At 47.4% G+C, this 23,301-nt stretch overlaps 1 protein-coding gene and 1 pseudogene across 1 annotated transcript; both read right to left on the bottom strand.

The window, feature by feature from the left end:
• Positions 1-5,113: 5,113 nt before the first annotated feature.
• On the bottom strand, positions 5,114-21,525 carry Cnn1 (calponin 1). Its single transcript, XM_004667484.2, has 7 exons — positions 21,133-21,525; positions 19,219-19,340; positions 11,240-11,306; positions 8,526-8,663; positions 8,219-8,329; positions 5,939-6,085; positions 5,114-5,856 (listed from the first exon to the last, which is right to left on the bottom strand). Exons 1-7 carry the CDS (start codon positions 21,193-21,195, stop codon positions 5,611-5,613), a joined length of 894 nt encoding a protein of 297 aa, XP_004667541.1. The 5' UTR covers positions 21,196-21,525; the 3' UTR covers positions 5,114-5,610.
• Positions 17,821-18,172, bottom strand: LOC123458736 (annotated as a pseudogene).
• Positions 21,526-23,301: the final 1,776 nt, after the last annotated feature.

The following is a 23,301-nucleotide window of genomic DNA, read 5'->3' as shown; positions in this document are numbered from 1 at the left end:
GTAAGAACCAAAGGAAGGGTAGGACTCCTTACAATGTGCTCCCTCCAGACACAAAATGGCCTGGATATCCATGACCTCACAGTGTCTGACACTGCCTACACAAGACCCTCATAATAGGAGGAAAAGATCATGAAATCAAAATAAAAGAGAGGCTGATTGAGATGGGGAGGGGATATGATGGAGAGTGCAGTTTCAAAGGGAAAAGTCAGGGGAGGGAGGGCATTACAATGGGATATTGTTTACAATCATAGAAGTTGTTAATTAAAAATAATAATAATAAATATGATGGAGAATGGAATTTCAAAGGAGAAAGTGTAGGGGGAGGGAATTAAGATGGGATATTTTTTTATAATCACGGAAAATGCTAATAAAAATTTAAAAAATAAAAATAAAATAATAATAATAGCTGGGAATGGTGGTGCACACCTTTAATCCCAGCACTCAGGAGGCAGAGGTAGGAGGATTGCCATGAGTTCAAGCCACCCTGAGACTACATAGAGAATTCCAGGTCAACCTGAGCTAAAGTGAGATCCTACCTCAAAAAACCAAAATAGTAATATCGGGGAGGGGGGGAATCCATCTCACACCTTGAGACTTGCTTATCTTCTCTAGCTGAAGTTACCCTTCAGAAAAGCCATGGACTAGACCTCCTACTCCTCCAACAAGGCAGACTATGTCTAGCCCTAGGAGAACAATGCTGCATTTATGCTAACCATTCTGGAATCATCAAAGAATCAATGTCTTTAATACAGAAAATATTACAAGATAGAAAAAAAAGAGGGCAAAAATCCAGAAACTGGTATGAATCCTTTTTTAATTGGTTCCTTGTCTCACTGCCCTCTCTTCAGCAGTGACAGGGCCTCTGATGCTGCTGCTACTCGCCCTCACCTGTGGGCCCTAGATCCTCAACACTCATAAGAGCTGTCAAAGAACGCGTACCTACCGTTCAGCTTATAGTATTAAAGTACCAATATCAACCCCTAGACCCCTCTCAAGGATTTCATAAGCAGGGAATAAGAGGATCAAATTTGCTCCAATTTACAGCTAGGCCTAAGTTTCAGTTTCCCAGAGAGACAGGCAAGGCTTCTGGGAAAAAACATGAACAAAGGGCTGTTAATAGCGACCCTGACATGTGGCCCAGGAAGCTAGCCACCCAGGGGCCTGAGTCAGTTCCTGCAATACCTCTGGACTATGACCAAAAAAAGGACTTGCCCAAGATAGCGGGCTCCAGGGCTGAGTCAGTTCCTGCAACATCTCTAAAACATGCCTAAACATGTCCAAGGATGGTAAAATCTGGGCTACAGCCAATCAAAGGTGCACAAATGTAACTGCTGCTTGTTGAACCAATCACATGAGAAGATGACCTAACCCTCCTAAAATTCCCCTAGCTGTGTTTAAAAGGGGCCTGTGTGCTCCTCTCAGGGTTGCCATTTTGTATGGATGGTTGACCCCCGCATGCTGGCTGATTCTGCAGAATAAATACTCTTTGCTTTTACATACTGAGTCTAGGGTCTTTCTTCAGTGATTCTCAGACCCTTACAGTGAAGCTATTCAATTTTGTGCCAGTCAACAGGAGCCATTACTGGCATTGCAGACCACGTCCTCACCACTTCGCCACACTCTGGGGCTAAAGGGTTCACCTTGCCTACAGGAACCCTTGGAAGCTTGCACTTCATTTCATTTCCTCTTCTCCCTGACTCTTCAAGACTTGCTGCTCATTTCCTGATGGGGACAATAAGCCAAGGGAGGGAAGTAAATGGCCCAAAGTCACTCAGCTAGCAAGAGACTCAAAACTTATTTCTCACAATAACTCAGGCCCTCTGGAGAGGTTTTTGAGCTTGTGGTGTGTGTGTATGTACTGTATAGTGGATGAGACTGTGTGTATATCAGCTCTGCAATTACACTCACTATATGCCTTTTTTGTTTTAGTTTGCTCTGTGTATGTGTGTGTGTGTGTGTGTGTGTTTGATGGTTTCATATAGCCTAGGTTTGGCCCAAGATCTTCCTCTGTAGCTAAGAATGATCTTAAGGATTTGTTTTGCATACATGTGTGCAGTTGTGTGTGCTTTGTGTGCATGTATGTGAAGACCAGAGGAGAATGCCAGGTGTCCTCTAATCATTCATCCACATCCTTGCTTGAGAAGGGGTCTCTCCCTCAACCCAGAGCTGCCCTTTTTCCATGAGTCCTGGTGATTCACCAGTCTCTTTCCCCACCCCCATGGACTAGGGTTACAGAAATACTCCAGGGTTTTGTGGGGTTTTTTTAATTTTTAAAAATTTATTTATTTGAGAGACAGACCAACAGATAGAACGGGTACGTCAGGGCTTTCAGCCACCTCAAACAAACTCCAGACACATGCACCATCTTGTACATCTGGCTTATGTGGGTTCTGAGGAATTGAACCTGGGTCCTTTGGCTTTGCAGGAAAATGAGTTAACTGCTAACTCATCCCTCTAGTCCTCCAGGGTTTTAAAATAATATTTTATAGCCAGGCATGGTGGTGCATGCCTTTAAGCCCAGTACTTGGGAGGCAGACGTAGGAGATTGCCATGAGTTTGAGGCCAGACTGAGACTACAGAGTGAATTCATGTCAGCCTGGGCTAGAGTGAGACTCAACCTTGCAAATCCCCCCCAAAATAATTATTTATTTGAGAGAGAAAGAGGCTGAGAGAGAGAGAATGGCCATGCCAAGGCCTCTAGTCACTATGAATGAGCTCCAGATACATGTGCCACCTTGTGCATCTGACTTTATGTGGGTACTGGGGAATCACACTTGGGTCCTTTGGCATTGGTGGCAAACACCCTAACTGCTGAGCCATCTCTCCAGCCTTGGTTGTTGTTGTTGTTGTTTTTAATCTGGCTTCTGAGGAGTCAAACTGCATGGTTTCCTGCATGAGAGTCTCTTCTACATAAGCATCAACTGCTATTAAACGTTCAGGCAACACCTCAGCCCTTTTTTGATTTTTTTTTTTAAAGCAGATTCTCTAACCCAGGCTGGCCTCAAATTCAGAAAACCTACTACCTCAGCCTCCTGAGTGCTGGGATTATAGGTGTAAATCACTACACACCTGGACAAACTGTATGTGTGTGTGTGTTTTGTTTTTTGTTTTTTGTTTTTTGTTTTTTTTTTGAGACAGGGTTTCACATAGCTACATAGACTCCTTTTGGGGCTGAAGATGACCTTGAATTCCTGATCCTCCTTCCTGCATCTAAGTGCTGGGTTTATAAGCCTATACCACTAGCCTGACCTGGAACTCATTCTGTGACCCCAGGCTGGCCTAAAACTCACTGTGATCTTCCTTCTTCAGCCTCCCAAGTGTGTCACCACACCTGTCAAAACTAACTTTTAAAAAATGTGTTTACAGGGGCTAGAGAGATGGCTCAGCAGTACTTGCCCGCAAAGCCCAATGACTGAAGTTTGATTCCCCAGTACCCACATAAGGCCAGATGCACAAGGTGGTGTGTATGCCTTCATTTGCACCAGCTGGAGTCTCTATCTCTCTGCTTGCAAACAATTTTTTTTTGTTTTTGACTTTTCAAGGTAGGGTCTCACTCTAGCTCAGGCTGACCTGGAATTCACTATGTAGTCTCAGGTTGGCCTCAATCTCTTGGCAATCCTCCTACCTCTGCCTCCTGAGTGCTGGGATTAAAGGCATGCACCACCACACGCGGCCCAAATAAAATATATTTTAAAAACAAAAACAAAAAAAGAAAAGCTGGAGAGATAGCCTAATGGTTAAGACACTTACCTGCAAAACCATAGGACCCAGGTTGGATTCTCCAGGACCCACATAAGCCAGATGTACAGGTGGCACATGCATCTGGCATTCATTTGCAGAGGCTGAAGGCCCTGGTGCACCTCTCAAATAAACAAATAAAAATTATTCTAAAATATGTGTACAGTATATGTGTGTGTGTTTGTGCATTTATGCATGTGAGTGCATGCTCACATATGGCATGGCTCACACGTAGAGGTCAGAGGACAGCTTCAGGTGTCCGCCCTTTCTTCTACCTTGTTTGAGACAGGGTCTGTCACTCACCACTGCAGTCCCCAGGCTAACTGGCCTATAAGCTTCCGGGTGACTGTTTCTTCCTTCTCACAGCAGTGTGCTGGGACTACAAACCCCACTGCAGTGTCTAGTTTCACAAGCATTCTGGAGGTCTGAACTCAGATGCCCACCCTTGCATGGTAAGTATTTATCCACTAAGCACCTCCCCTCTCTCTAATATTGAACTTCTGATCCTCCTACCTCCTCAATACTGGGATTACAGGATGGTACCACCACACCCAGCTTAAAGGGCACTAGGGCTGGAGAGATGGCTTAGGGTTAAGGCACTTGCCTGCAAAACCTAAGGACCCAGATTCAGTTCCCCAGGGCCCACACAAGCCAGATGAGCAAGGTGGCACATGTGTCTGGAGTTCGTTTGCAGTGGCTGGAAGCCCTGGTGTGCCCATTCTCTCTCTCAAATAAATGTAAATAAAAATAAAAATGAGCCAGGCATGGTGGCGCATGCCTTTAATCCCAGCACTCAGAGGACTGCCATGAGTTCAAGGCCACCCTGAGACTACATAGTAAATTCCAGGTTAGCCTGGGCTAGAATGAGACCCTGCCTCAGAAAAACAAAATAAAATAAATAAAAATGAACAAAATTTAAAAATAAATTAAAAAAAATTTGCTGGGGATTTAACCCAGAGTTTCATACATGCTATGCAAGCACTCTCAACAACTAAGCCACATCTCCAGCCTTTTTAATTAATTAATTAATTTATTTATTTATTTTTGAGATAGGGTCTCATTCTAGCCAGGGCTCAGCTGGAATTCACTATGTAGTCTAAGGCTGGCCTCAAAATCACAGTGATCCTCCTACTTAAGCCTCCTGAGTGCTGGGATTAAAGACACGTGCCACAATGCCAGGCTACTGGTGTATGTCTTTTTAACACATCATGGTTATACACATCTGTGTCAAAGGCCAGGAGGGCATGTGTGTGCATTTGGCATGTGCCTAAGTTATGTGAAGCCTGCTTGTGTATCTTGGGGCCCCTATATCCCTCAGATGGAAGTATCTGATCCAGGCTGTTTGTGTGTATTTGAGTACCCCACAGGCCTCACATGATTTTACAGCCATTTATTGTGCTCCAGTGAACTTTAAAAAAAATAAAAGTGCTTGCGTTACAAACGCCACAGTCACAGTCACATCCACATAGCCAGTCGCTGCAAACCAAACCGCGTGTGTCCGCTGCATTTCTGGGCATGCAGTTTGCTCCTGCTGCAGGAATGGGGCAGGATCAGGCTTAGCCTGGGTTATTGGGGTTTTGCTTGGAGGGCTTCTGGTTCTGGGGGTACCCACATGTGAGAGTGAGGAACAGTTGGAATAGCTTTGCTCAGTGTGTCTTTTGGGTGCTGTTGGGGACACCCAGTTGTAGGCTGGGCCCTGCAGAGCTACAGGGATGGAGGGATCACCTTCCTTCTCTCCAGTCCCCCCCAGTCTGCTCTCCCCAAACTGTAACCCTATAGGCAAGGGATTGGGGAATGCCATGCAGGGGGAAGGGAGTTGGCTGGGCCCAGCTGAGCCCAGCCAAGAGCATCAGCCAGACCCTTCTGGGGTCCCTAAGCAGAATTGTAGTAGTTGTGTGGGTGATGGTTGTGGGTGGGCTCGCCCAGCTCTGGGTACTCCGGTGTCAGGCAGTACTTGGGATCATAGACCTGGCGCGGTAGCCCATACACCGTCATGCCCCGCTGTGAGGCCCCCTTGTTGCTCCCCATCTGCAAACTGACATTGGCCATGTCACAGTGCTCCATGCCCAGTCCTGGCTCGAAGATCTGCCGCTTGGTCCCCGGCGCAGTCATGCCAGCCTGCGGAAGGGACAGTGATCAGGCCAGTGGACAGTAAAGGGTCTGGGCCCTATCAGGTGCCCTGTGGTTACCACCCCCTCACCTGGCTGGCTCCTTTGTTAGTGCCCATCTGCAAGCTGATAGTGGCCTGGTCCAGGGGTTGATCCGTGCCCAACTTTGGGTCATAAAGGTGGCGCCGAGTACCATAAGCTGTCATACCCTGTTGGCTCGCAAACTTGTTGGTGCCCATCTAGGAGGCCAAAAGGAGAAACACAGGATCACATTATAGAACATCCCTGCTGTCCACAAGACATGTTTGATGTCAGAGCATGAGGCCAAAAACAGACTTAGAATGAACATACTGTATGACCAATGTCTCAGAGTCAAGGTCAGCCCACCACATACCAATGGAACAATCCTACCAAAAAGAGCTAGCTTCAAACTGGGCCTGCCGGCATAGGCCTATAATCCTAGCAACTTGGAGGTTGAGGCAGGAGGATGGCACATTCCAGGACTGCCTGAACTACATAGCAAGTTGAACATCGGACTAGGCAACTTAATAAGGCTATGTCTAAATAAAAAGTACAGGGCTGGAGCTGGAGGGATGGCTTAGTGGTTAAGGCATTTGCCTGCAAAGCCAAAGGACCTAGGTTCGATCCCCCAGAACCCATGTTAGCCAGATGCACAAGGGGGCGCACACATCTGGAGTTTATCTGCAGTGACTGGAGGCCCTGGTGTACTCATTCTCCCACTCTCTCTCTCTTTGTAAAATAAATAAATAAAGTACAGGGCTGACTGGGCATGGTGGTGCACACCTTTAATCCCAGCATTCAGGAGACAGAGGTAGGAGGATCGCCATGAGTTCCAGGCCAGCCTGAGAACACAGAGTGAATTCTTGTATATCTAGGTCAGCCTGGGCTAGAGTGAGACCCTACTTCTGAAAACTAATAATAATAATTTTTTTAAAGTACAAGGCTGGAAAGATGGCTCAGCAGTTAAAGCACTTGCCTTCAGAACCTAAGGACCCAAGTTCAATTCCTCAGTACCCATGTAAAGCCAGTTGAACAAAGTGACACATACGTCCAGAATCCATTTTCAGTGGCTAGAGGCCCTGCCGCATGCATTCTCTATATCTCTCTCTGCTTGCAAATTAATAAAAAACAAGTTGTTGTTTAAAGAAAAAGTGCATTAGGAGTCAGGTATGGTGGTGCATGCCTTTAATCCCAGCACTGGAAAGGCAGAGGTAGTAGGATCACCATGAGTTCAAGGCCACCCTGAGACCTGAGACTATGAATTCCAGGTCAGCTTGGGCTAGAGTGAGACTCTACCCCCCCCCAAAAAAAAAAACAAAATAAAAATAATGTGCATTTGGGGGCTGGAGAGATGGCTTAGCAGTTAAGGTGCTTGCCTATGAAGCCCAAGGACCCATATTCTACTCTCCATATCCCAAGTAAAACCGATTCACAAAGATGAGGCAAGCTCGAGGCTGCACGTGCCCACTAGTGGTACAAGCATTTGGAGTTTGATTTCAGTGGCTGAGGCCCTGGCGACCAATCCTCTGTCTCTCTAAAATAAAAAATTAAATAATAAAATTAAAAGTACATTTGGGCTAGGTGTGGTAGCTCACACCTTTATTCCCAGAATTTGGGAGGCAGAGATAGGAGAAATGCAATGAGTTCGCGGCCACCCAGAGACTACACAGTGAATTCCAGGTCAGCCTAGGCTAGAGGGAGATCACTATGATTAAAGGCAATGCACCACCATGCCCGGCTTTTTGTTTTGTTTTGTTTTTAGTACACTTGCAAACAGGGTGTGGTGGTACACATCTTTTTTTTTGAGATTTATTTTATTTATTTTTTAGAGACAGAGAAGGGGGAGAGAAAGAGAGAGAGAGAGAGAGAATGGGTGCACCAGGGCCTCCAGGCCCTGCAAATGAACTCCACACACATGCGCCCCCTTGTGCATCTGGCTCACATGGGACCTGGGGAATCGAATCTGGGTCCTTTGGCTTCACAGGCCATCTAAGATGGAAGAACAATAATGAAAGACTGAATGTCCTTCTCTGGCCTTTGCATGGAGTGCATGCACCTATGTGCACATGTGCATACGCCACTTACACACATGTGCATCCACTGTTCACACACCACACATATATACACACAGAGGGAGACAGCTTCTGCAGGCCTCAGTTTCCCTATATGTGCAAAGGGTTGTTGAAAACAACACCTACCTGCTAGGACTACCAGGCAGAGGAAGCAAATGAGTGACCTGCAAAAGCTGACCATACCAAACATTCTGTCCCCCAGAGCCTTCAGGGACTTGGGTACCCTTCTTTACCTCTGCTCAGCCCAGCAGGGACACACAGGTGAGGAAGGGGCCATACCTGCAGGCCAATGATGTTCCGTCCTTCTCTCAGCTTCTCTGGTTCAAACTTCCGCTCTTGTTTCTCAGCGTACTTGACCCCCACGTTGACCTTGTTTCCTTTTGTCTTGGCCTGGGTGGGGTAAGGAGGATGGAAACCCACAGAGGAGCCTCTAGTACGCTGCACTGTCCCCTTGGAGACTTGTTCTCACCTGCCTATCCCAGCTCACGCTTCCACAGACCTCATTAGCCCAAGTGTCCCTGGTGCATACCAGGCTGCCTGGGCCACCACAGGCCCTGCCTCATGATTATCTTTCCCCAGTACTCACCATGCTGGCCAGGGCCAGGAGAGTGGACTGCACTTGTGTGTGGTTGGTATTCTCAAACAGGTCATTGGCCTCAAAGATGTCATGAGGCTTCACCCCATACTTGGTAATGGCCTTGATGAAATTACCAATATTCTCCAGCTGAAAGGGAACAAGTGGTGTTAGGGAGGGGAAGGTGCACAGCTGAAGGGCTTGTGGACAAGGAATAGAAAGAAATTGGGAGCCAAACCTAGTAGTGAGGGTCTGTCATCCCAAATACTCAAGAGGTGAGTTCAAAGCCAGCCTAGGAAACTTGGGAAACCCCTCTCTCAAAAAGTGAAAATAGCTGGGCATGGTGGCACACACCTTTAACCCCAGCACTTGGGAAGCTGAGATAGAAGGATTGTGATGAATTTGAGGCCAGCCTGAGACTACATAATGAATTCCAGGTAAGCCTGGGCTAGTGCAAGACCCTAACTCAAAAAAAAAAAAAAAAAAAAAAAAAACTTAGCAGTTGAGACACTTCCCACATAAAGCTAGATGCACAAAGTGGCACATCCATCTGCAGTTTGTTTGTAGCAGCTGAAGGTCCTGGCACACCCACTCTCTCTGTCTCTCTTCTCTCTCTCTCTCTCCTTGCAAATAAATAAAATTTATTTATTTATTTATTTATTTATTTATTTATTTATTTGAGAGAGAGAGAGAAGAGATAGAGAAAGAATGGGCATGGGCTGGAGAGATGGCTTAGCGGTTAAGTGCTTGCCTGTGAAGCCTAAGGACCCCGGTTCGAGGCTCGGTTCCCCAGGTCCCACGTTAGCCAGATGCACAAGGGGGCGCACGCATCTGGAGTTCGTTTGCAGAGGCTGGAAGCCCTGGCGCGCCCATTCTCTCTCTCTTCCTCTATCTGTCTTTCTCTCTGTGTCTGTCGCTCTCAAATAAATAAATAAATAATTTTAATAAAAAAAAAAAAAAAAAAAAAAAAAAAAAAAAAGAAAGAATGGGCACAGCAGGTCTCCTAGCTACTGCAAATGAACTCCAGACACATGCACCACCTTCTGCATGTGGCTTATGTGGGTACTGGGGAATCGAACCTGGGTCCTTAGACTTCAAAGGCAAGCATCTCAACCTCTAAGCCATCTCTCTAGCCCCAAAATTTTTTAAAAATTTCATTTATTTATTTGAAAGAGAGAGAGAGAGAGGCAGATAGAGGAGGAGAACAGATGGGAATGCCAGGATCTCCAGCCACTGCAAACGAACTCCAGACACATGTACCACTTTGTGCATCTGGCTTACTGGGATACTGGGGAATGAACCTGGGTCATTTGGCTTTGCTGGCAAATGCCTTAACCACTAAGCCATCTCTCCAGCCCCCCAAGTTTAAAAAAAAATAAAAATAGGAGCCAGGTATGTTGGCGCATGCCATTAATTCCAGCACTTGGGAGGCAGAAGTAGGAGGATCATCAGGAGTTCAAGGCCACCCTGAGACTACATAGTGAATTCCTGGTCAGCCTTAGCTAGAGTGAGACCCTACCTCGAAAAACCAAAAAAAAAGAGTAGAGCTGGAAGGATGGCTCAGAGGTTAAGTGCTTCCTTGCTAATTCTGACAGCCTGGGTTTGATTCTCCAGTTTCCACATAAAGCAAAACATACAAAGTAGCACATGGCTATAGTTTGTTTGCTGGGGCAGGAGGGGGCCCTGCCCTGCCCATTCTCTTTCTCTTTCTCTCTTTCTCTCCTATCCCCTTCTCTAATAAATAAATAATTTTTAGCAGGGTGTGGTGGTGTATACCTTTAATCCTAGCCTTCAGGAGGCAGAGGTAGAAAGATCACAGTGAGTTCAAAGCCACCTTGAGACTACATAGTGAATTTCAGGTCAGCCTGAGCTAGAATGTGACCCTACCTCAAAAATAAAATTTAGGGCTGGAGAGATGGCTTAGTGGTTAAGCACTTGCCTGTGAAGCCTAAGGACCCCGGTTCGAGGCTCGGTTCCCCAGGTCCCACGTTAGCCAGATGCACAAGGGGGTGCACGCGTCTGGAGTTCGTTTGCAGAGGCTGGAAGCCCTGGCGCGCCCATTCTCTCTCTCTCCCTCTATCTGTCTTTCTCTCTGTGTCTGTCGCTCTCAAATAAATAAATAAATAAAAATACTTAAAAAAAATTTAAAAAAAATAAATAAAATTTATATATATATATATATATATAATTTTTAAAAGTAAAAATAGGGCTGGAGAGATGGCTCAGCAGTCAGTCAGGTACTTGCTTGCAAAGCCTAATGACCATAGCTTGATTCCCCAGTACCCAGGTAAATCCATATGCACAAAGTGGCGCATGCATCTGGAGTTCATTTGCAGCAGCTGGAAGCCCTGGTGTACCCATTCTCTCTGTCTCTCTTTTACTCTGCTTGCAAATAAATAAAAATACTTTTTAAAGAGTAAAAACAGCCGAGGGTGTGGCTCAACCATAGAGCTCCAGCCTAGAATCCACAGGGGGGGCTGGGGCGTGGCTCAGGGGTAGAGCTCCTGTCTAGAATCCACAGTGAGGGTTGGGGGCGTGGCTCAGGGGTAGAGCTCCTGTGTAGAATCCACAGTGAGGGTTGGGGGCGTGGCTCAGGGGTAGAGCTCCTGTCTAGAATCCACAGTGAGGGCTGGGGGCGTGGCTCAGGGAGAGTGTTTTTGTAGCAAGGGCAAAGGTCTGGGATCCTGGGGAGTGGAGAGGAATAAACAAATTAGATTTGAGCTTACCTGGTGCCAATTTTGAGTTGATTCATTTACCTTCTTCACTGAGCCTGGCTGGAGCTTGTTGATGAATCTAACAAAAAGAAGAGGGTTGGGCTGGAGACATGGCTTAGTGGTTAAGTGCTTGCCTGTGAAGCCTAAGGACCCCGATTCAAGGCTCGATTCCCCAGTACCCATGTTAGCCAGATGCACAAGGGAGCACACGTCGTTTGCAGTAGCTAGAAGCCCTGGCACACCCACTCTCCTCTGTCTCTCTCTGCCTCTTTCTCTCTCTGTGTGTCGCTCTCAAATAAATAAATAAAAGCAAACAAAAAAAAATTTAAAAAAAAGAAAAGGGTTGGTGAGAAAGGGGAGTCCCAGCAGCCAGGCCCATGCCTAATGCAGAGGACAGATGATAATGGCTGTGTCTAGCACACCTTGATAATGCATACAAACCTACCCACAGCAGCTGAACCCAAGTCAGCAATTAGCAAATTTCCTGTGACTACCTCTCTCTTCTGCTTGCTTGCGTGCTTTCTCTTCCTTCCTTCCTTTGTGTATGTGTGTGTGTGTGTCTTTCTTGTTTTGTTGAGGTAGGGTTTCGCTCTAGTCCAGACTGACCTGGAATTCACTTTGCAGTGTCAGAGTTGCCTCCCAAGTACCAGGATTAAAAGGCATGCACCACCACACTTAGTCTATATCTACATCTACATCTATATCTAATCTCTATCTCTATCTCTATCTCTATCTCTATCTCTATATATATATTTGCAAGGGAAGAGAAAGAGAATGGGTGCTGGCCCTGGCCTCTTGCCATTGGAAAAGAATTTCAGATGCATGTGCCATATTTGTACATCTGGCTTTACTGAACACAAGCCATCAGGCTTTGCAAGCAATGGCCTTAGCTGCTGAGCTATCTGTCCACCCCTTTCTGATTTCCTGAGACTGGGCCTCATGTAGCTGAGCTGCCCTTGAACTTCTGAGCCAAATTCTAGGATTACGGGCATGTGCTACCACTTCTGGTTTATGGAATACCTGGGATGAAACACAGGGTTTCCTACATGCTAGACAAACACTCTACCAACTGAGCCACACAGCCCAGTCCTGGCTCTGCCTTTTAAATGCACTCAGAAGTCCCCCTTCCTTACCCCCCCCCAGACACACACCATTTCTTGTGTCCCCCACTGTGGTCTGAACCACCATGGTCCCCTTTCTGGGCTTATGTGACAATTACCCGGGCATTCCCAGCTTTCACCTCCAAACTGTGGAGACCCTTCCTCATAACTTTGTAAAACAAACAGAGTGTTAGTCTGGTATGGTGCATGCCTTTAACCCCAGCAAGCATAGGAGGATCACTGTGACTTCAAGGCCAGCCTGAGACTACATAGTGAATTCCAAGTCAGCCTGGGCTACAGTGAGACCCTACCTAGAAAACAAACAAACAAAAATATTTATTATTTATTTTAAAAGAAAAAGAAACTTAGGGACATGAGAAGCCAAAGGATCCCTCTGCTCAGGAGTCTGGTTGACAACTTTTGCCAACAGAGAAGCAAGAATTCCAGCACAATTAACAACTGCTTCAGGACTTTCTCCCTTTCCCAGTTGTAACTTACAATTTTCCAGTGATATCATCCAAAACCACACTTACAGCAAACCTATAGGCTCCTGGTTTTAAGACTGTAACACCTCTACAGCCACCCTGTAATCTCTAAGAGGGAAACACGTAGAAGAGGGAGGGTCCCCTGGGAACTGACTAAAAAATTTTGTTTTTTAAAGTAAGGTCTCACTCTACTCCAGGCTGACCTGGAATTCACTGTGTAGTCTCAGGGTACCTCAAACTCACAGCAATCCTTCTACCTCTATCTCCCTAGTGCTGGTATTAAAGGTGTGCGCTACCACACCTGGCCTAAACAACCACACTCTAAAAACTTCTAGAAATGTATAGTTACCCCCCAGGATACATAACTGCAACTCTCCTCTGAGACGCCCATATCTACATCTTGAGTTTGTCTTAGCTTTCCCTGACTGACTGTCTTGGAAGAGTGCACCCATGCTCTTATCTCTGAGTGGCAAATGCCTATAAATCCCACCATTCACGTGGTAGAGGCAGAAGTTAAAGGGAATCCTCAGCTAAATAGGTAGTTCAAAGTCAGCCTGGGCTACAGGATACCCTGTCCCAAAAGAAGGGGGACTAGAGAGGATTGCCCAGTGGTTAAGGAAACTTGCTTGCAAGCCTTCTGGCCCCAGGTTCAATTTCCAAGGAACCCATGTAAGCCAAATGTAAAAGTAGTACAAGCACCTTGCATGTCCCCATGTGTGTGCACAAGGTGGGGGGGAAGGAAGGAAGAAAGGAAGGAAGGGAAAGAGAAAGAGAAAGAAAGAGAGAGAGAGAGAGGAAGGAAGGAAGGAAGGAAGGAAGGAAGGAAGGAAGGAAGGAAGGAAGGAAGGAAGGAAGGAAGGAAGATAGATTTGGCTGAGGAGATGGCTTAGTAGGTAAAGTGGTTGCCTTTAAAATTGTATCACCTCTGCAGCCACCCTATAATCTCAAAGAGGGAAACATTCTAGACTTGGGAATATAGCTCAGTGGGTAAGAACACTTGCTACAAATAAATGAGAGCCTGAGAGGGCCTGATCCATACTGAGTTTGATTCCCCAGCACCCACATAAATAGCTGATCATGGCCATGCACACTTGTAACCCCAGCCCTGTGGGGAGCAGAGATAGAAGAATCTCTGGGCTCACTGATCAGCCAGAATAGAACCAAACACAAAACTAAACAACAACAACACAATGGTAGCTCCATGTTTATTGCTACAAATAAATGGGAGGAAATATGTGGATGAGCAATGAGTGACGCTTGACATGATGTGTGTGATGGCTTGATTCAGGTGTCTCCCATAAACATTCTGAATGCTGGGTTCTCAGCTGATAGAGATTTGGCAAGTAAAGCCTCTTGGAGCCAGTGTATTGTTGGGAGTGGGCTTATGGGTATTATAGCCAGTTTCCCCTTGCCAGTGTTGGGCACACTCTCCTATTGTTATAATCCACCTAATGTTGGCCAGGAGGTGATGTCCACCTTCTGCTCATGCCACCATTTTCCCCTGCCATAATGGAGCTTCCCCTTGAGTCTGTATGCCAAAATAAACCTCTTTTCTCCCACAAGCTGCTTTTGCTTGGGTGATTTCTACCAGCAGGGCGAACCCTACTGCAACAGTAAGGTTGGTACCAAGGAGTGGTGTCATTTGCTGCTAGACACCTGACTGGGTGGCTTTAGTCTTTGAAGCTGATTTTTCAAGAGGAATGTAGGATTTGAAACCTTGGCCTAAGAGATGCCTTGCAGTGCTCTAAGTACAGCTTGATGGACTATTCTGGTTACAGTTGAAAGGCCTGAATGCAGTAAGAACTGTGGACTGTGAGGTTTGGCTTATGAGGATGAGAAAGAGATTTGCCTGGACTAGGCTAGAAGCACTTTGTGTGAGAGGTTTGCTGTTATGCCTATGTCCTGAGAAGTTGTGCAGGGTTGCTTTGCGTAGAAACAGACTGGTGTGAGCAGAGGGATATGGCACAGAAAAAAATGAAATCTTTGGGTGAGCTGTTGCCTGTTCAGCTGCAATTGAGAGATTACAACCTTTGAGATTGGGCCAGTCAGCCTGTACTGGGGCAACAGAAAGAATGTAGACTCTTTTGAAGGGGACTGAGTGATTAAGGAGTGTCCTGTTCTTCAAAGTCTGCTTTATTCCCCCCTGGATTAACAAATTGGCACCCTACCTGGTATTGTGGAGTATAAGAAATGCAGGAAAGAGAGGGTCATTGAGTTTGCAATACAGCCTTGTGTTTTGGAAACAGCCACAGGCAGTGTGAAGCAGGTTTGATGGATGCCTGGATGCTTGCATGGAGACCTAATGGAGCTGTGAGAATGAATCGTGGATTACAGTGGAGACCCATTGGAGATGCCGGGACCACGAGATGGCTGCTAAGGAAAATTGCTGGCCCAGGATGAAGTTTTCCAGGACTGTGAGTAGACTAGCTGGAGGAGCAGAATTGGAACTCCAAAGACTTGTTGCTGGTTAGAATTATGGGACTTAGAGATTTGTCACTGACTAGAGTTGTTGAACTTGGAGCTACAGAGTTTGATGTTTGCCCTGTTTAAATCTTGTATTGGTTGAGTATTTCTTTGCAATGCCCAATGCCATCTTTTGCAGTGTGAATGTTTATTCTGTGCCATTATGGGGCCTTTGTAGGGATGTTTTAGTATTATGGCTCAGTTAAAAGATCTTGGACTATGGGAATGTTTGAACATCATTGGGATTGATAAAAACAATGGGACTTTTAAAGTTGGACTAAATGCATTGCATTTTACATCATGGATGGTTATCAGTTTATGGGGACCAGGGGCAGAATGTGGTGGTTTGATTAACATGTCCCCCATAAACTTAGGTGAATGCTGGGTTCCCAGCTGATGGAAATTTGGGAGCTAACACCTCTTGTAGGCAGTGTATTGTTGAGGACAGGCTTATGGGTGTTGTAGCCAGCTTCCCCTTGCCAGTGTTGAGCACACTCTCCTGTTGCTATTATCCACCTGATGTTGGCCTTGGGGTTATGTCCACCCTCTGCTCATGCCATCATTTTCCCTCCCATCATGGAGCTTCCCTTTGAGTCTATAAGCCAAAATAAACCTCTTTATCCCCACAAACTGCTCTTGGTTGAATGATTTCTACCAGCAATGCAAACCTAACTGCAACAAAGTGCTTCTCTGGCCTCGGCATGCATACGCCCTGGCTGTGCACACATATGTACATAATTCTGAGCAAGAGAAGATGGAACCCGGTGAGAGAGAAGATAGTTGCTGACTCAGATCAGATCCGGGTATGGTGGTGGGAACTGGCTGGACTAGAACTATCTATTCTCTGGTTCTGTAGTCCTGGGGCTCCATTTGTCAGACCCACCCTCAGAGAGTGAGGACGAATATGAGGGCAGGTACAGCACTGAGCAGCCACAGCTCTGTTCCTACAGACTAATGATGTGCACACCTGGACAGGAGGCAGGAAGATGACTTTCTACACCAGGGCTTCCTGCCTGGACTCAAGAGGTGCCACACACTTGGTGAGAAGATGTGGTCCAAAAAGCATCTGCTGCCTGGAAAGGTGCACACTGAAAGCTGCCTTAGCTCCCTACCTTCCAGTTCTGAACCAGCACGGGACTGAACACATTTCTGGTTGCAACATCAACTCCACCCTCCATTTCTGTTTGCATATACCAAGGATAATCAGATTTCTCAAGACCCACTTCATTCAGGTCTGTGCATATGCGGACACTGGCCAAGGTCCAGCCTACCTTAGCCCGTACCACTCTAAAGAATAAAGCACACTAGGCTGGGCGATGTCTCAGAGGTTAAAGGACTTGCTTGCAAAGACTGATGGCCTGGGTTGGATTCCCCGTACCCATGTAAAGCCAAATACACAGTGTGGCGCAGGTGTCTGGAGTTCGTTTTCAGTAACAAGAGGCCCTGATGCACCCAAACTCTGTCTCTCTCTAAAGGTACTTACTTGCTTGCAAAGCCTGCCAGCCTGGGTTCAATTCCCCAGTACCCACATGAAGCCAGATACACAAAGCAGCACATAGGTCTGGAGTTCTTTTGCATCAGCATCAGCAATAGGCCCTGACACTCGCTTGTGCACTCTCCCTCTCACACCAAATAAATAAATAAAAATATTAGTTTAAAAAAAAAAAAACCAAGTTTGGGAGGCTGGAGAGATGGCTCAGTGAACCTAAAAAACCTAAAGCAGAGGTTGGCACCCAGTAGGAGCTCTGTAGGTGCTTGCTGTATGAAGGCATGTCTAGTTGGTTGGGATAATGGTTAAGCGATTGTCAGATGGATTGATCTAGAATCACCTAGAAGCCAAATCTCCCTGCCTGTCTTTGAGGGAGATTTTAGATTGGGCTACTTGAAGTGGAAAGACCCACCTTAATTGTGTGTGGCTCCATTCCAAGTGTTGGTGTCCCAGACTGAATAAAAAGGAGAAAGTGAGCTGAGCAAAGACATACATGTCTCTCTGCCTCCTGAATGGATGCAAGGTGAACAGCTGCCTCAACTCTTGCTGCCAGGCCATCCCCACCATGATGGATGGCAGCCTCGAACTGTGAGCCAAAATAAACCCTTGTTTCTGCTTTTCAGTGTTTTTTAAATAGTTTATTTTGCCAGGTGTGGTGGCATATGCCTTTAGTCCCAGCACTCAACAGGCAGAAGTAGGAGGATCACTGTGAGATCAAGGCCACCCTGAGACTACATAGTGAATTCCAGGTCGGCCTTGACTAGAGCGAGACCCTACATTGAAAAAAAAAAAAATAGCTTTGAGACTTCTTTTTTAATTTTTGTTTTTTGTTTTGTTTTGTGTTTCGAGGTAGGGTCTCTAGCTCAGGCTGACCTGGAATTCCCTCTGTAGTTTCAGGGTGGCCTTGAACTCACAGCAATCCTCCTACCTCTGCCTCCCAGGTTCTGGGATCAAAGGCATGCACCACCATGTCCGGCTCATTTGAGACATTTTGTTACAAAAACAGTGCTCATATGCGTAATCTAATATGAACTTAAAATTCATCATACATTTACTTCATTTTTTAGCTTGGCCTTCTAGTAAATCTTTAGCTTCATTGATTTTGGCTGCTGTATATAGAGATCCACCTTTGTCTGGGTGATTTAAGAACATAACTCGCCAATAAGCATCTCTTATTTTTCCTTTATTGGCAGTAGGGCTTACACCTAGTATTAATGCTGCTTCCCGTTTTGTCATTTTGGGTTCAAGCCCACCTCTGTAATAGCCTCCACTGAAGACAGATTTAGGTAGACTTTTGAAAAGCTTGTTTTACTTGAGGCTCCACATGCTTCATGACTTGTAAAACATAACGACCTGCAAATCCTGCAGCAGCTATGGTCAATCCAACCACTACCATTGTACTGGCCATGGCTCGGGCTCATCTCCACTGAGCCACTGCAGGGACACGGTTCATTCCAGCTCCAGCCCATGGCCACCCACCCCAAAGCTTCACTGGAAAGTGGCACAGGCCTCTCCAGTCCAGCACAGTGAAATACGGCCTTTATTTTTATTTATTAGAGAGAGAAAGAGAAATAGACAGAGAGAGAGAGAATGGGTTCCCAAGGGCCTCTAGCCACTGCAGACACCTTGTGCATATGGTTTATGTGGGTCCTAATGAATTGAACCTGGGTCTTTTGGTTTTACAAGCAAGTGCCTTAACTGCTAAGCCATCTCTCCAGCCCTGGTTTTGTCTGTATTTATTTATTTCATTAATTATTTTTTTTTTTTTTTTTTTTTTTTTTTTTTTTTGAGACAGGTCTCACTCTCAGGCCAGAATAATCTGGAACTCATTCTGTAGCCCCAGGTTGGCCTCAAATTCATTGTGATACTTCTACCTACCTCAGCCTGCTGAGTGCTGGGACTAAAAATGTGCACCACCAAGCCCTGCTGTGGTTTTGCTTTTCAGAGTCTTGCTATGGAGTCTAGTCCTACCTGGAACTCACAATCCGCCTGTCTCAGCTTCCCCAGTGCTGATATCACAGGCACATATCACCATGCCCAGCTACTGTGTGAATTTCTTGTTGCTTTTCTGTGAGAAGTTTCATCTCATTCATTGATAAGGTTCTGACGGAGTGGAAAAGCCAGGGTCTGCTAAAATTACTGCGACATATCTCTGGTGCCCCATTGTTACCTGCTGCCTTTTAGCCCTGACACTAGGGACCCTCAGTGGGCCTGCTGAGTAAGGTCCGGGCATTTCCAACAAGAACATACTCCATGGGACTTTGGGCCCCTTGAGGGGCAGTCTTCTTTGTCTGTAAAATGGCCCACATCTGTTCCCTTCTCAGGGCTCTTTGGAACTATCACATACAGTGTTTACTCCCAGCTCCGGGTTTGAGAACACTTAAGGAAGTAGAGGGACAGCATGGAGCCAGGTGTGGAGTTTGGAAAGGGTCTAGACCACAGAACCTCACTCACTCGCAAAGAATGATGCCGTCTTTGAGGCCGTCCATGAAGTTGTTGCCGATGCGACGCCCTGTCACCCCCTCGATCCACTCTCTGAGCTCCTGCTCCCGCTGGTGGTCATACTTCTGGGCCAGCTAGGGGTGGGGGCCACAGAAAGAGTAATGAGGACACAGGCAGTGGAAAGCAGCTCCGGCTCCCTGGGGCCCATTCCAGCCCACTAAGCCTGATCTCCCTTCTCATCCCAACTAAGGCAATTCTGCTTCAATGTCCATGGTGGGGGAGCGGGAGGGGGCTGAGGGAGGCCGAGAGCCAGGGCTGAGGTGGCACCTGCCCAGGGGGCCATTCCTGGCATTCTGAGGTTTGGCATCAGAGAATAGACAAGGCGGGGGGGGGGGGGGGAAGCCAGGTCCTTAGAGCTGGGGGTAGAGGGAGACACTTGGCGTATTAGTTCCCCCTCCAAGCCAAACTTGGGGCTTAACTTTCCCTGGCCCTGCCTTCTTCCCCCGGTGAGAGGCAGGGAGTCTTAAGCTGGGGAGGGGCAGACTAAGGAGGAGCGCCCCCAGGTCTGTTCAGCTGTGCCTCTGGTCGGACATGAGGGGCTTAACGCATCTCCCTGCCTGTATGTTTCTCCACAGCCCCTCTTCCTCTTTTTGCCTCCCCAGCTAGGTCCATTCAGTCTCCAGGTCCCCAACTCTGGGCGACAAATCCCTGTGCAAGCCAGCGTGGGGTTTATGGCTTTTGCAGCCCTGCCTGTTTGTAACCCTCTGGTTGCATCTGCCCTGGTGTGTGTGGGGTGCTCATCTGTCTCCCAGACTTCTCCATCTCTGAGTGCTTGTCATTCTCCTAACTCTCCCCTATGTGCCACTCCCCGCCCCCAAACCCCACGCTGGTTTGTTTTTGGTCTTTTTCGTTTGTTTTTCTAGACCCTTCCAGGCCAGCCAGGCTCCCAGCCCCTGGGGAATCAGGGGTGCCCCTTCTCCTGGAGCGTGAGGAGGGGAGGGAGCTGCCCCTCACCTGGCCCCAGCCCTACCGCCCCCCTCCCCACCAGCTCGGCTTTATAAAGCAAACCGGCCCTTATATAGCATGGCCTGGGCTCCCCGAGGCCGCCTTATATGGCGCGGCGGCTCCCAGCGACTCGGGCCGGCGCTGGGGGGAGGGGGCGGCGCAGCAATCCATCTCCCGGCCGGCACTCGCCCCCAACCTCAAGCCCCTAGGAGCCTCCGACCAGGGTTCAAATCCTAGCTCCCCATTTCCCCCGGCTGTGAGACCCCCAGAAGAGCCTCAGTGTTCCCCTCTGTCAAATGGGGCTGGGTTTCTTCACCTGACAGCTCTCTTGGGAGGATTCCAATGGAACAAGGACCTGAAGTCCCCTAACAGGAGAAGCTGACCCCATTCTGGTGTGGGGAGGAGCCTTGCCTTGGGCTCCAGCTCTTTATTTCTCCTTTCTGAAGCTCAGTTTGCCCATCCATAGCAGGGAAGTTGGCATCCCAAAGTCTTCCTGGCTCTGCAGCCAGCAGCTCCCCAGCGAGCCCAGCTGTCACCAGCCCCTCCCTTGCCTACCCCTCACTTTCTTCTCCTCCCAGGACTGGAGTTCTCAAGCGTGCCCCGTTGCAGGAGGCTGTGGGAGATAGCTTCTCCCCCTATGTATCCCCTCCAAGAACTTTTACAAAAAAGTGGGACAAAGTAATGATCACTTGGGGGGGAGGGGTCTCTGTAATCCTGATCACTTCTGTTTATGGAGTGTCTGGTCTCCCCCCACTCCACCCCCCAAAGAAGCTGAAGATTCTGGGATGATCACAAGAGACAGGGAGATAGCCCCTACTCCATCCAGGGTTCCCTCTCTTCAAGTCACATGGCATGTGCAGAATGGGGCTCAGGGAACCCCAACAAGCAGGGCTTGTGGCCAGGCAGTCCCTCCAGCCTTACCTTGTTTTTGACCTCAGCAGACAGCCCGTAGGCAGGCCCTCGGTTGAAGTGAGCAGAGGACATGCTGACCTGACCGTGGGCTCTGGACAAGGAAGTGGTGACGGTGACACCGAGGACCGAGACAGCAGCAGCTGAGAGTCTGTCTGCACCTCTTCCCTCCTCACACGTTTTTGAAGCTCTGGAGGCCGCCCGGGCCTCTTCCAAGCCAGTCCCATTGGCTGCAGGGTCCTGCCAAGGGGTGTGGCAGCCCCATTCCTTGGCCACGCCCACCTCGTGATGTCAGGGCCTTGGTATTGGGAGCTAATTGTGTCATTGTTTCCACCTAGGGGGCTGCCTGAGTTATTCTGGGAGGGGGTCATGAGTAGACAGATGAACTTGTTTCCACCCTATCCCATCACTCTCTAAGGCTGGATCTCTGAGTCTCTTTATCTCTGAGATTATCGGTTTCCATCCTTCTCCCAGTCCTGAGATAGAACTTTCTCCCAGGTAATTTAGCAAGCCCCATCTTGGGCTTAACTCCAGACACCAACACATACAGTTTTAGACAATTCCCTGTCTGGTCCTCTATTTCCTCATCTGTGAAATGGGCTAAAGGTCAGAAAAAAATGTTACTTGGCACAGGGGAGGGCCTCAGGCAATAATAGCCCTATTCCTGCTGAGAATATGGCATACAGTTGAGTCCCCTCAGCCTCTCATAAATATCTGGGCAGCAACATCCTAGACCTAAGCTAGATGTGGCAGTGCATGCCTTTATCATCCTTGTATTCTCAGAAAGCTGAGCCAAGGTCTGCTGAGAGTATGAGGCCAACTTGCAGGACATAATTCTAGGACAGCCTGGGGTACAGAATGAATCTCTGTCTGTCTCTGTCTCTCTCTTTCTTTCTCTCTCATACACACACACACACACACACACACACACAGGAAGAAAGGGAGGGAAGGAGATAGAGTGAGAGAGAAAAAGGAAAGAAGGAAAGAAGGGGGAAGAAGGCTCAGGTCTGTAATCCTAACACTTAGGACACTCAGGTAATGGATCACCATGGGTTCAAGGCCAGCCTGGTCTACATAATCCAGGACACACTGGGATACACTGTCTTCCAAAATAAATAAATCACAAAACAAAATACAAACAGCAAAAAAAGAAAAAGGAAGAAGAGGAAGGGAAAAGAAGAGCCTTTGTGGTACATCAGTGGGCAAGTGCTGAAGAGAATGAAGGAAGAGAATCATAAATTCAAGGTCAGCCTGGGCTACATAGAGAAAGAAAGAAATTTAAAAAGTCAGGGCAGGGAGAGGCCTTAGCATTCGAAGGTGCTTGCTTATAAAGCCTGCTGGCCTGAGATCCAACCTCCCAATACCCACATAAAGCTGGATGAACAAAGTGGCCCATGCATCTGGCGTTCCTTTGTAGTGGCAAGAGACCCTGGTGCGCCCATTCTCTCTCCACCTATCTCCTCACAAATAAACAATTTTTTAAATTTTTTTAAAAATTTATTTGAGAGAGAGGAAGATAGAGAGTGGTGCGCCAGGGCCTCCAGCCACTGCAGAGGAACTCCAGATGCATGCGCCACCTTGTGCATCTGGCTAACGTGGGTCCTGGAGAAGCAAACCGGGATCCTTTGGCTTTGTAGGCAAGTGCCTTAACCTCTAAGCCATCCCTCCAGCCCAACAAACAAATTTAAAAAAATAATTTAGGGTTGAAGAGATAGATGGCTTAGCAGTTAAGGGCAACTAACTGCTAAGCCTGCAAAGCCAAAGGATCCTGGTTTGATTCTCCAGGACCCACATAAGCCAGATACACAAGGGGGCACTTATGTCTGGAGTTTGTTTGCAGTGGCTGGAGGCCCTGGCACACCCATTCCCCCCCTTCAAATAAATAAATAAATTTTTAAATATTAGCTTGGCATGGTGGCTCACACCTTTAATCCCAGCACTTGGGAGGCAGAGGTAGGAGGATCTCCATGAGTTCAAGGCCACCCTGAGACTCCATAGTGAATTTCAGGTCAGCCTGAGCTAGAGTGAAACCTTACCTTGAAAAAAAAAATTATTTGTTTGCAAGGAGAGAGTGCTCACAAGCGCATGCCAGGGCCTCTAGTCACTGCAAAAGAACTCTAGATGGATACACCATTTTATGCATCTGGCTTTACATGGGTATTGGGAAATTGAGCCTGGGTA

The sequence above is a fragment of the Jaculus jaculus genome, chromosome 2 (assembly GCF_020740685.1).
Source record: "Jaculus jaculus isolate mJacJac1 chromosome 2, mJacJac1.mat.Y.cur, whole genome shotgun sequence".
NCBI lineage: Eukaryota > Metazoa > Chordata > Mammalia > Rodentia > Dipodidae > Jaculus > Jaculus jaculus.
This window is presented reverse-complemented; position numbering and strand designations above follow the sequence as displayed.

Bases quoted from the DNA above. Each gene is read 5' to 3' on its own strand.
- Cnn1 (XM_004667484.2), bottom strand. From the start codon at position 21,195: ATGTCCTCTGCTCACTTCAACCGAGGGCCTGCCTACGGGCTGTCTGCT. The intron at 19,341-21,132 runs GTAAGGCTGGAG...CCCCACCCCTAG, and splicing joins CTGCTGAGGTCAAAAACAAG to CTGGCCCAGAAGTATGACCA. The intron at 5,857-5,938 runs GTGAGGGGGTGG...TCCCTTCCGCAG, and splicing joins CTAACAAAGGAGCCAGCCAG to GCTGGCATGACTGCGCCGGG.